This window comes from Heterodontus francisci, chromosome 20, assembly GCF_036365525.1.
Source record: "Heterodontus francisci isolate sHetFra1 chromosome 20, sHetFra1.hap1, whole genome shotgun sequence".
Lineage (NCBI taxonomy): Eukaryota > Metazoa > Chordata > Chondrichthyes > Heterodontiformes > Heterodontidae > Heterodontus > Heterodontus francisci.
In genome coordinates this window covers 83,792,087-83,805,077 of record NC_090390.1, presented here as the reverse complement: position 1 = coordinate 83,805,077, position 12,991 = coordinate 83,792,087, and the positions used below count along the sequence as shown (strand labels likewise).

General features: G+C 45.8%; 1 protein-coding gene across 5 annotated transcripts in view; it reads left to right on the top strand.

Annotated features, from left to right (window-relative positions):
• The first annotated feature begins 1,264 nt into the window (after window positions 1–1,264).
• The window catches only part of LOC137380790 (slit homolog 1 protein-like), a 382,190-nt gene continuing 370,463 nt past the window's right edge, over window positions 1,265–12,991 (top strand). For 4 of the 5 annotated variants that reach the window (XM_068053147.1, XM_068053144.1, XM_068053146.1 and 1 more), the window contains exons 1-3: window positions 1,265–1,797; window positions 11,577–11,648; window positions 12,629–12,700. In XM_068053147.1, coding sequence (XP_067909248.1) covers window positions 1,619–1,797; window positions 11,577–11,648; window positions 12,629–12,700 — 323 coding nt within the window. In that variant the 5' untranslated portion in view covers window positions 1,265–1,618. The remainder of the gene's footprint in view (window positions 1,798–11,576; window positions 11,649–12,628; window positions 12,701–12,991) is intronic. The other variant, XM_068053145.1, reaches the window with a different exon arrangement.

Genomic DNA, 12,991 nt, shown 5'->3' with positions numbered 1-12,991 from the left:
ATTTGACAGTCCAACTCCAGATTGTTAAGGAATAACAAACTGGATAGGAGGAAGAGACTTTAAAGAAGGAGGGAGAAAAAGGGTTGTGAATGTAACTGGTTTAACATCCTATCCTCAAGCGCCGCAGCCTTTTTTTATTAATAAGGTGCTCAGCCTCTATCCTGTTTTACACCCTCCTGTGATTGGGAGCTTGTTTAATCTCACACATTGCTCCCAGGAGCCTTGAGTGCACAGGGAAAATCAGAGATTAAAGCTTACACTTCAGAAGAGTGTCCTTTTGCCTCCCCTTTCTCTCCCTGCTTGGTTGCGTGCTTTGCCAGCCTGTTAGGTGTGAGCACTGCACTGAACTGCTGGCTGGCTGCAAACTTGCTCTTCCATTGTATGTTTCCACCCATTCCTGAAAGCACCGGGGTGAAGTTCTGTACACACCCCTCTGTCTCGCCCAAGGGGCCTTTCATCCCGCCCAGACAGCAAGCACAGCTGGCTATTTGAATGAGGGGGGCATCGTGATCGAACTTCGTTCCTTCTGGTAACCGTGCCACCTCTCCCCCTTCTCCCACATGGACACACATAACTTTCCAGCAGTCGTTGGATAGGATCAGGAACCTTGGCTGTTTCCCCCCACCCCTCCATCATCCCTACTCCACTGGTACTGAGGCCAACCTTCCTGTGATGAGCTGACTCACCGTATTCTCAGGGAACAGAACCTGGGACCTTCTGATAGGCATTGCTGAGTCCCAGTTTCCCAGTACAGATGAAATGTAAACAGTAATTAGCTGTGTAGCATTCTTTATATACATTATTCCATGAAGGCAGCAACAAAATTAAAATGCAGCTAGACTTTCTGAGGGCTGTGTTTAGTTTGCCTTTTTTCTCTTTCAACAGTACAACAGATGATTAACAAAAGACGTGGAAACAAATTCAGATAAACAATTAAGTCGGACTCTTTTCACATCTGTGCACAGTTCCCACTCCAACAAAGCCTGCTGGTTCCATCTGAAGCACACACACAATTCAGGTGATTCATGCACCACAAAACAGGATGATTATGTTATCTCCTTCTGCCTCTCCTTGCCGTAACCTGCTGTTAGTCTTTTGGGGAGGAGAGGGGAGAGGAGGAGGAGGAGGGTAGGGGGTGTGATTGGCAGTCGCCTCTCCAGCCTGTGCAGGAACAGCAGGGACTGTGTAGTTGGGGGCGGGGTCACCTCTGCTATTTGTAGTCTCATTGATGGATGTGTGTGACGATTTTATTCTATAGGCAGTCAGATGCAGCTTGTAACAGAGGGTTTTTCTGGAATATCAACGAGAGAGAGAGACAGAGAGAGAGTAAGACAGAGAGATTCTCTAGTGGGGTGGGGATAAGATAACAGATATCAATGCTGAAGATCAGAGGCTGGATTACAGTGTCAGCATCAAAAGGAAACCTCCCTTCCATTGTGCTATTGAGGGTTTGTAACCCAGAATAGATCCTTTGGAGGGGGGAAAGAGCGAAGGACTGGATTGAGAAAGCTTGGGTGTTTTGTCATGCTCTGAAGGTTTTTCTGGAGCCTGAAGGATTTCTTCACCTCTCATCTCTCTCTTCCCCCCCTCCCATCCCTCCCCGTGCCTCCCAAACACCATGGCCAGAAGCTGGAAGCTGCCTGGGATCGTAAGAACTGGGATTCTCCTGCTGGCTGCCTGTGGGATCTGTACAAGTGCCTGCCCGGCTCTCTGTAGCTGTGTGGGGACCACAGTAGACTGCCATGGGCTAGGGCTGAGAACCATCCCCAAGAATATCCCAAGGAACACTGAGAGACTGTGAGTATTAACCCATCTTATTTCTGCCTGTCTGTTCCTTTGCCTTGTTTGGCAGAGTGGGGTGCGGGGGTAATCGTCCAGACCATGTCTAGTGTCCCTTAATGAGTGCCAATACCAAACTTCTAAATTCTCTACGATCCTGTCAGGCTGCTGCACGGAACGCACAGCATGTGACCGTGGGATGATGCAGAAGCCGCCATAATTAACCTGCTGTTCCTTCTCCCATACATGGGCTGCGACTCTCAAAGCAGTTCGTGTTGTGACGAGTGGCAGTTACTTTTATTTCCTTGCTTCGATATCTGCCCTCTCTGGTACATTGCAGCATCAGCTGTAGCTCGGTGCAAAGCACTCTTACCTCTGAGTTGGAAGGTTGTGGGTTTTAAGCCCCAGTCTTAGAGAGTTGAGTACGAAATCAAGGCTGACAGTCCAGTGTAGTACTGAGGAAGTGCAGCACTGTCAGAGGTGCTATCTTTCAAATGAGGTTCGATCTCTGGGCTAAGGTGGATGTCAAAGATCTCATGGCATTATTTATAATAAGGGTAGCAGAGTTCTTCCTGCGACCAATATTTATTCCCGCAACCAAAATCACAAAAACAGATTATCTGGTGATTATCACATTGCTGTTTGTGGGAGCTTGCTGTGCGCAAATTGGCTGCCTCGTTTCCTAGATTACAACAGCGACTGCACTTCAAAAAGTATTTCATTGGCTGCAAAGCGCTTTGGGACTTCTTGTTGCAAAAGGTGCTATAGAAATGTGAATCCTATCTTTCATTGAAAAAAAGTTGCTTTAAAAGATTAATTTCTTACCAGGCCTACTGGTGGGTTGAAACACAGTAGTGTTTATCGGAATGCAGCCAGTCCTGTGTCCTGGTGTGTAGTGTGTGTTGTGAATGTGTGTGAGTGTTGTGGGTTGTGTGTGTGTGTGTTGTGTGTTGTATGTGTGTGTGCGTGTGTGTTTTTGTGTGAGTGTGAGCTGGGGTCTGCTGAGTGGAAGGTTAGTCAGTGGAGGATCATCGATCGCTGTGTCCGCATTCAACTGACCACAGGACTGGCCAGCGAGAAAGCTGTTGTTCTGTGCTCAGTTTGCCAGAGTCAGAAATAGAGATTTGTGATGTTTGTCACACTTGGTCAAACCCGCGTGAAATCAGCCCCTCCCACTCCAGTTATCTGTCGATAACCCAGGAGAGACGCTGTTACAAACTAGTGTTGTTACAAGCCATTTATCCAGTGTTGCAAACTCCACCGTACATCACAGACACAGTAAAAGGTGAAGCTGATGCAGGAACACACAGAGAACATGGATGGGATCATAGAATCATACAGCACAGAAGGAGACCATTCGGCCCATCATGTATGTGCTGGCTCTTTGAAAGAGCTATCCGATTAATTCATTTCCCCATAGCCCTGCAAATGTCTCCTTTTGAAATATTTATCCAGTTCCCTTTTGAAAGTTACTATTGAATCTGCTTCCACTGCCCTTTCAGGCAGCGCGTTCCAGATCACAACAACTCACTGCATTAAAAATAATTCTCTTGATCTCCCCACTTTTGTCACAGACATGTAGGAACAAGAAGAGGCCATTCAGCTCTTCAAGCCTGCTCTGCCATTCAGTTAGATCATGGATGATCTGTAGCTCAATCTCATTTACCTGCCTTTGCTCCATAGTCCTTGATACCCTTACCCAACTGAAATATATTAACCTCAGTTGAAAGGTCCCCATAATACTAAACTGTCTTGTAATATTGAAGGAATGTGTCTGTCATAGTCCATTCTATTTCCTCTTCTCCTGCAGGTGCCCTCAGTACCTTGCCCAAGTAGCCATGATTCAAGTGTGAGCATAGGCAGACTATTTGACCATGGGGGCATCGCAGCAGAGGTGATCCTGCCTCACACACAGACATACACACACTTCCAACCGCACACACTCTTTCTCTCACATTCTCACTCACTCATTCACACACACTCACAAGCACTCACACACACACTAACACATGCTTTCATTCACACACACACTCTCTCACACACTAACACACATTTTCTCTCACACACACACTAACTCACATTCACACATGCTCTCTCACACACACACACACTAACACACACTCATAAACACACACACACAAATGGGGCTGTTGAGGGATGAATCTGCCCACCTGGCAAGGGGGCAGCACCCACTGGGAAGGTACCCAAGGAAATTTTCTCCCTGCAAGTTCCTTCCCCACTGGGAGAACCACATATTGGAATTACTGCTACCCTGTCCTCTGCCCCTCTAACTCCCATTTGTTCTTTAGTATCCCATCCAAACCCCTCGATTAAAATAACAAACCCCTCGATTAAATTCCAGCCTATAACTCACTCCCAGGTATCTGTTATTCTATATATAAACCACCTGAACCCCTCGATTAGATTCCAGTCTGTAACTCACTCCTGGGTATCTGTTATTCTATATATAAACCCCCCAAACTCCTCGATTAGATTCCAGTCTGTAACTCACTCCTGGGTATCTGTTATTCTATATATAAACCCCCCAAACTCCTCGATTAGATTCCAGTCTGTAACTCACTCCCGGGTATCTGTTATTCTATATATAAACCCCCCGAACCCCTCGATTAGATTCCAGTCTGTAACTCACTCCCGGGTATCTGTTATTCTATATATAAACCCCCCGAACCCCTCGATTAGATTCCAGTCTGTAACTCACTCCCGGGTATCTGTTATTCTATATATAAACCCCCCGAACCCCTCGATTAGATTCCAGTCTGTAACTCACTCCCGGGTATCTGTTATTCTATATATAAACCCCCCAAACTCCTCGATTAGATTCCAGTCTGTAACTCACTCCCGGGTATCTGTTATTCTATATATAAACCCCCCGAACCCCTCGATTAGATTCCAGTCTGTAACTCACTCCCGGGTATCTGTTATTCTATATATAAACCCCCCGAACCCCTCGATTAGATTCCAGTCTGTAACTCACTCCCAGGTATCTGTTATTCTATATATAAACCCCCCCGAACCCCTTGATTGGATTCCAGTCTGTAACTCACTCCTGGGTATCTGTTATTCTATATATAAACCCCCCCGAACCCCTCGATTAGATTCCAGTCTGTAACTCACTCCCGGGTATCTGTTATTCTATATATAAACCACCCCGAACCCCTCGATTAGATTCCAGTCTGTAACTCACTCCCGGGTATCTGTTATTCTATAGATAAACCACCGAACCCCTCGATTAGATTCCAGTCTTGGCTTATGTTTGGATTGCCCCTGTCAGTATTGGATGTATATGTGACATCAGTGGTCTGATTTTGGCCTTGCAGCTGCACATTTCATTTTAATGGATGAATTTTTCATGATCTAGTGTTATTGATAGGCTGGGAAATGAGTGAGCTGCCCAATCACATTCCCACTACAGGGAGCCAGTTTCCCCCCATTCCACAGCTTGACATCTTTCTATCTGTGGGGGGTGTGGGGGAAATATGTGACTATTTAAATATATATGTATATATATATATATATATGTGTGTGCGTGTGTACATGTATATAGGTGACTGTGTTTATATATATATATGTTTGTGTGTGACTATATATGTGTCTACATGTATATGTGACTGTGTGCAGCTATATCTGTATATGTGTGCTTGTGTGTACGTGACTGTTTATATGTGTGTGTCATTTCAGCCCCACTGCAAAACCCGAGTTCATGATCTAGATCGACACTTCAGCTCAGTACTGAGTTTTAAGAACTCAGCTGAGACTTTAATCCGATGCGTAAAGACTCCTTTGTGACTGTTGGAAGAAACGCAGGGGGTTCTCCTGTCCTGGCTATCACTCTTCACTGTTTAGTCATTCATTTCATTTCTGCTGATGGGATTTGCTGTGTACCAATAAGATTGCACTTTAAAGTAATTCATTATAAGTTGAGTGCTTTCAAACTTATCTGACAGTGAGAGTGAGAAATAGTGATAGTGTTCATAACACATACCTCACTGACACTGAGCGTGAGAAGTAATGACTGTGCAGAGATCCTGTGTATTCAGCAGGGTAAGGGTTAATGCAGAGTTCCTGTGTATTCAACAGGGTAAGGGTTAATGCACAGCGACTGTGTATTCAGCAGGATAAGGGTTAATGCACAGAGTTCCTGTTTATCCAGCAGGATAAGGGTTAATGCACAGAGACCCTGTTTATCCAGCAGAGTAAGGGTTAATGCACAGAGACCCTGTTTATCCAGCAGGATAAGGGTTAATGCACAGAGTTCCTGTGTATTCAGCAGGATAAGGGTTAATGCACAGAGTTCCTGTGTATTCAGCAGGGTAAGGGTTATTGCACAGAGTTCCTGTGTATTCAGCAGGGTAAGAGTTAATGCACAGAGACCCTGTTTATCCAACAGGGTAAGGGTTAATGCGCAGAGCCCCTGTTTATCCAGCAGGGTAAGGGTTAATGCGCAGAGCCCCTGTTTATCCAGCAGGGTAAGGGTTAATGCACAGAGCCCCTGTTTATCCAGCAGGGTAAGGGTTAATGCACAGAGTTCCTGTGTATTCAGCAGGGTAAGGGTTAATGTACAGAGCCCCTGTTTATCCAGCAGGGTAAGGGTTAATGCTCAGAGACCCTGTTTATCCAGCAGGGTAAGGGTTAATGCACAGAGACCCTGTTTATCCAGCAGGATAAGGATTAATGCAGAGTTCCTGTGTATTCAGCAGGGTAAGGGTTAATGCACAGAGCCCCTGTTTATCCAGCAGGATAAGGGTTAATGCACAGAGCCCCTGTTTATCCAGCAGGGTAAGGGTTAATGCACAGAGCCCCTGTTTATCCAGCAGGATAAGGGTTAATGCACAGAGACCCTGTTTATCCAGCAGGGTAAGGGTTAATGCACAGAGACCCTGTTTATCCAGCAGAGTAAGGGTTAATGCACAGAGACCCTGTTTATCCAGCAGGATAAGGGTTAATGCACAGAGTTCCTGTGTATTCAGCAGGGTAAGGGTTAATGCACAGAGACCCTGTTTATCCAGCAGAGTAAGGGTTAATGCACAGAGCCCCTGTTTATCCAGCAGGACAAGGGTTAATGCACAGAATCCCTATTTTTCCAGGATGAGGGTTAACGTAATCATAGTATATGTTTTTATTTTTGCGGAATTCTGTATGTGCAAGATTCTTCAATGCTCGAGCTGTGTTTGCAGTGATGGGGACAGAGGGCTGGCTCTGCACCACCCCCATCCCACTAATCCCCACCGGCCCCCCCTGTAAAATCTGGCAAGTGTTTGGAACCTAGTGGCGGAAATAGCTAATCAAAAGCTAGCCTGGTCCTCCCAGAACGTAACAGTGTCGAATGTTTGTAGGGTCTGTCAATACAGTGTGCAGAATAGGGATACAGTCCACTGTGTCACTCCCCTTCCACTACAATGGTCAAGTGTCTGTGGTTTATGTCTAGACACAAAAACACTTTCACTCGCCATCAGGGACCATTGTGAAGCAGGAAGAGGCCATTCAGCCCCTCGAGCCTGTTCCACCGTTCAAATACATCATAGTTCATCTGTATCCTAACACCATCTACCTGCCTTGGTTCCGTCACCCTTACACAACAAAAATCTATCAATTTCAGATTTTAAAAATTTCCAATTGACCCCCAGCCTATTTTGGGGAGAGAGTTCCAGATTTCCACTCCCCTTTGTGTGAAGAAGTGCTTCCTGACATCACCCCTGAACGGCCTGGCTTGAATTTTAAGGTTATGCCCCCTTGTTTCTAGACTCTCCCAACCAGAGGAAATGGTTTCTCTCTATCTACCCTATCAAATCCTTTCAATCATTTTAAACACCTCAATTAGATTGCCACTTAATCTTTTATACTCAAGGGATTGCAAGCTAAATACAAACCTAATCTTTGTAATTGGTCCTCATAATTTTATCCTTTTAGCCTTGGTATAACTCTGGTGAATTGTAGAATGAATTACACAGCAGTTATGGTTTCGTGGGGTGGCGTAGTAGCCATTTTGCACACAGCAAGATTCCACCAGCAGCAATAACACCAGTTAGTCTGATTTTTCTTTATCTACAGTGATGTTGGTTGCGAGATAGACATTGGCCAGGACAGAGGGAGAACTGTCCTGCTGTAATTATGCCCTGGCATCTTTCACTCCACCTGAGCAGACAGAGGGAGGCTGCAGTTTAACTCATTTGTGCAAATCGGTACAAGTGAAACTCACTTTTTCTCACTTTTATATTCCAGGCTGCTCTGAGATAAAGGCCAACATTCCTTTTTGTAGCCATGCACTAGCTTTTAGTGAATTGTGTATGTGGACACTGAAATCCCTCAGCTCCTCCACAGCTCCTAGTCTCTCGCTATTGAGAAACTCATGGCGAGGCAGGAATGGATAAATGTTCTGGAGTTTTGCTTGACAACCTTTTGAAGGAGCTGTGTGTATTTAGACAGAGCTTCCCCTCAAAGGGCCGAGCTTCCTATTTGGGCCCCATTGGGTGCCTGACAGGCCCAGTGTATCCGAGGTGCACTGCAGAGGTGGGCGAGAGAGTGCTCAGTTTCCTCAAATAGCTTTGGTACATTCCTGGCCGCCACCCCACTCCTCCTCGACCGGACTCTGCACTGAGGGGCAGAAAGAGGAGAAAAATTGCAGGCCTCTCGAACCTGAAGACCGTCTGGGGAGGGGCACGGGTGGAGGGCCTTCAAGCTTCCCCCAGAACCCTCCCCCACCTCAGGTCCTTCAGTCCCCAGCCTATGCCCATGCCTGATTTGTTCAGCTCTGAAGCACTCCCTCCTACTTAACAAAGGTTTTGGCTAAGCCTGGGCCTACTCCTGGTGCAGGCCCAATTAAGAGCCAATGGGGAGACACTTAAATCCCAGTGTAGTAGGGGCATGAGACTTGCGATCATTAGTCTCTGCCCCATTTTCCCCGTCACTGTATTGGGAGCTGAACATTCCCCAGGGATCGGGACGAGGTGAATCTCCCTCAAAATCGGTTGGAGTAGTCTTCATCATAGAACCTATGGCACAGAAAGGAGCCTTGATAGACTGGATGGCTGTTTCTGAGCTAATGTCCCGAACCATCCCTGCCCTGTTTCAGATATGGGTGGCACAGTGGCGCAGTGGTTAGCACCGCAGCCTCACAGCTCCAGCGACCCGGGTTCAATTCCGGGTACTGCCTGTGTGGAGTTTGCAAGTTCTCCCTGTGTCTGCGTGGGTTTCCTCCGGGTGCTCCGGTTTCCTCCCACAAGCCAAAAGACTTGCAGGTTGATGGGTAAATTGGCCATTATAAATTGCCCCTAGTGTAGGTAGGCGGTAGGGGAATTGAGGGAAGATGGGGATGTGGTAGGAATATGGGATTAATGTAGGATTAGTATAAATGGGTGGTTGATGGTCGGCACAGACTCGGTGGGCCGAAGGGCCTGTTTCAGTGCTGTATCACTAAATAAATAAATATCCTACATAAGAATGCTGTTAGGAGCTGGAATGCGAGTTGCAAAAATTTCATATGTGTTCATTTTCAAACAGACCTGCTGTGGTCTTCAAACCTGTTATTAAGTGGTGAGAAAGCAGATGTGTTTCTGCTAGATGTTTATATACCTCATTAAGATCATTATTCTAGCTAGCTCCCGCTGTGAGTGGGAAAATTCACTGATGTAGTGGTTACACACTGATATATTTAAAGGGCTGAGGGACGGGAACCCTCAACTGAGACCAAGGAATCTTCCTCTCAACATCTTAATTAAGAACAACAACAACTTATATTTATATAGCACCTTTAATGTAATAAAACATCCCAAGATGCTTCACAGGGGCATTACAAAACGAAGTATGACACCGAGCCACATAAGGAGATATTAGGTCTGATGATCAAAAACTTGGCCAAGGAGGTAGGTTTTAAGGAGTGTCTTAAAGGAGGAAAGCGAGGAGGAAAAGCAGAGAGGTGTAGAGCGGAATTCCAGAGCTTAGGGCCCAGGCAGCTGAGGGCGTGGCCACCAATGGTGGAGTGATTAAAATTAGGGATGCACAGAGGGCAGAATTAGAGGAGTGCAGATATCTTGGCGATTACAGAGATAGGGAGGGGCTAGGCTATGGAGGGATTTGAAAACAAGGATGAGAATTTAAAAATCAAGACGTTGTTTGACTGGGAGCCAGTGTAGGTCAGCGAGCACAGAGGGTGATAGGGGAACGGGACTTGGTGCGAGTTAAGACACGGGCAGCAGAGTTTTGGATGACCTCAAGTTTACGGAGAGTAGAATGTGGGAGACCAGCCAGGAGTGCATTGGAATAGTCAAGTCTAGAGGTAATGATGGCATGAATGAGGGTTTCACTAGCAGATGAGCTGAGATAGGCGAAGTCCGACAATGTTACGGAGGTGGAAATAGGTGGTCTTTGTGAATAGCAGGCCGAGAGCTCATCTCAGGGTCAAATGTGACACCGAGGTTGCGAACAGACTGGCTTAATCTCAGACTGTTGTCAGGGAGAGGGATTCCTCCTACAATTGACAGCATTTTAAAACCCAAGCTGCATGTCAACTATTCTCTACCTCCTGGCTTACTCCGCCTTCTCTTGTAGCCTTAAAGAACAAAAGAACTTGCATTTCTATAGCACCTTTCACAACCTCGTGACGTGCCAAAGCCCTTTACAACCAATAAAATGCTTTTGAACTTTAGTTACTGTTGTAATGTAGGTAGGGCGGTGCCAATTTGTGCAAAGCAAGCTCCCACAAATAGCAATAAGATAATAACTAGTGACGTTGGTTAAGGGACAGATATTGGTCAGAACAGCAGGAAGAACTCTCCCGGCTCATCTTCAATCCTTAGATTACATCCACCTGAGAGGGCACTTTTCATATGGGAAAGGTAACAGGCAATTTGCATACAGCAAGCACCCATGCAGCAATGAGATAATGACCAGTTCATCTGTTTGTGAAATAAAAACAAGAAATGCTGGAATCACTCAGCAGGTCTGGCAGCATCTGTGGAAAGAGAAGCAGAGTTAACGTTTCGGGTCATCTGTTTGTGATGTTAATTGAGAGGCGCCGGAGAGAACTCCCCTTCTGTTCTTAAAAATAGTGCCATGGGATCTTTTACGACCCCCTGAGAGTGCAGATGGGGCCTCGGTTTAATGTTTCATTTTGGAAGATGGTACCTCCGACAGTGCAGTACTCCCTCAGTGTCAGCCTGGACTATGTGCTCAAGTCTGTAGAGTGGGACAGTGATAGCACTCTCACCTCTTGATTTGGAAGGTTGTGGGTTCAAGTAAAAGCTCCCATGGTGGCACTATTTTGAAGATGTGCCTGGTGTCCTGGCCAATATTTGACCCTCAGCTAACATCACTGAAACAGATTAGCTGGTCATTATCACATTGCTGCTTGTGAGAGCTTGCTGCATACTAGTTGGCAACCACATTTCTCAGATTACAAGTGACTAAGCTACACTACATGTCCTGAGGTTGTAACAGGCGCCATATAAATACAAGCCTTTCTTTTCATTTAATGCTAATCCTGCTGAATAAAGAGAACTCTGAACATTAACTCTTACACTGTTGAATGTATAGCAATACAGAGCGTGGCTGTTAGGTGACAAAAGTATAGTTTATGCTGCGATGCCACACGTGGTCGAAGAGCCTGCCAGCATTCACTCCCAAGGGTATTGCATCAAGAATTGAAACTAAGGCAAAGTGACAAAGGGTAGCTCTGGCAGTCATGGGCCTGTCATCCCAGCTGAAGTCAGGGTCCAGACACAGAGATGGGGAACAAGGCAATGTTGGTTTAGTAATGGTGCTTTATCTGTTTTCCTTCACAGAGAGCTCAATGGGAACAATATTTCACGGATCAGCAAAAACGACTTCTCGGGACTCAGGCACATTAGGGTCCTGTAAGTATCACCAATGACGACATTGAGAAAAAAATAAAAGAGCATTAACTCTGATCCTTATCAATCTTACACTGTTTACACTGGGACTCGGTTAAAGCCCCTACTGTTTGCATCCAATATATGAGAGATTGTGTCGGCACAGTGGGGTTTAACAGCTCCTTGAAGGGCTGAGCTTAATGCACCTCTGTAAACCTCCCTTTGTAGGATATTTTACAGCAGTTGCTAACCTGGTTAAACAGCTATGAGGCTGGTATAGTTGTATGTGCTAGTGTGTTCATGTGGAATAGTTGTGATTCCGGGTGTGTGACTAACAGTGGGCACAGCTAAAGGCATGGGCAGTGTTAAGTGTGAAAAAACAGAAAATGTCCTGTCTTTTCTATCAGTGTCAGAAAGTTGAGCCAGTGTTGGTGTGGGAAGTGGACAAGTGGTAGACTGGCACATCTAACCCATGCTGTGCCTGTCCTGGGAGAGTTTAACAGGGATAGTGTAGAGGGAGATTTACTCTGTATTTAACCCATGCTGTACATGTCCTAGGAGTGTTTAATGGGGACAGTATAGAGGGAGCTTTACTCTGTATTTAACCCATGCTGTACCCCTCCTGGGAGAGGTTAATGGGGACAGTGCACAGGGAGCTTTACTCTGTATTTAACCTGTGTTGTATGTTAAATGTAACCTAAGATATTTTTGACATAAAAACAACCTATGCAGAAGTGCATGGACTTAAACTCAGAAGAGTGAAGTTGAGAGGTGGTTTGGGCTTCTTGTAGATTGCTCAAGGTGGGACCTGCTAATTTATGGACAAGTTAGAGACGGTTTTGTCCTTTGGGCCATACCCACTGGAACTGGATTGACTGCCCATTAGTCTGACGAGTGCTAATCTTGTGCAGAGCTGCTTTGATTCTGTGCTCAGTGTCCGGTTTAAATGGACTGCCTGCATCGACCATGGTGTTAATATTCTACCCCATTCTCTCTCCTCCCAGGCAACTTATGGAGAATCACATCAGTTCCATAGAGCGTGGTGCCTTTGAGGACATGAAGGAGCTGGAGAGATTGTAAGTGAGAGGTTTAATTTCACCATCTCCCAATTCCCTGCTGTCCTCACCACAGCAGCATAGATTTTAGGGGTTCATTACATGGAATTACATTGAACTTGCAGGGCAGAAGTGAGCCATTTGGCCAACCAGTAATTAAGAAAGCATATGGAATCCTTTCCTTTATTAGCCGAAGTATAGACTATAAGAGCAGGGAGGTTATACTGGAACTGTATAACTCATTGGTTAGGCCACAACTTGAATACTGTGTGCAGTTCTGGTCACCTCATTACAGGAAGGATGCAATTGCAC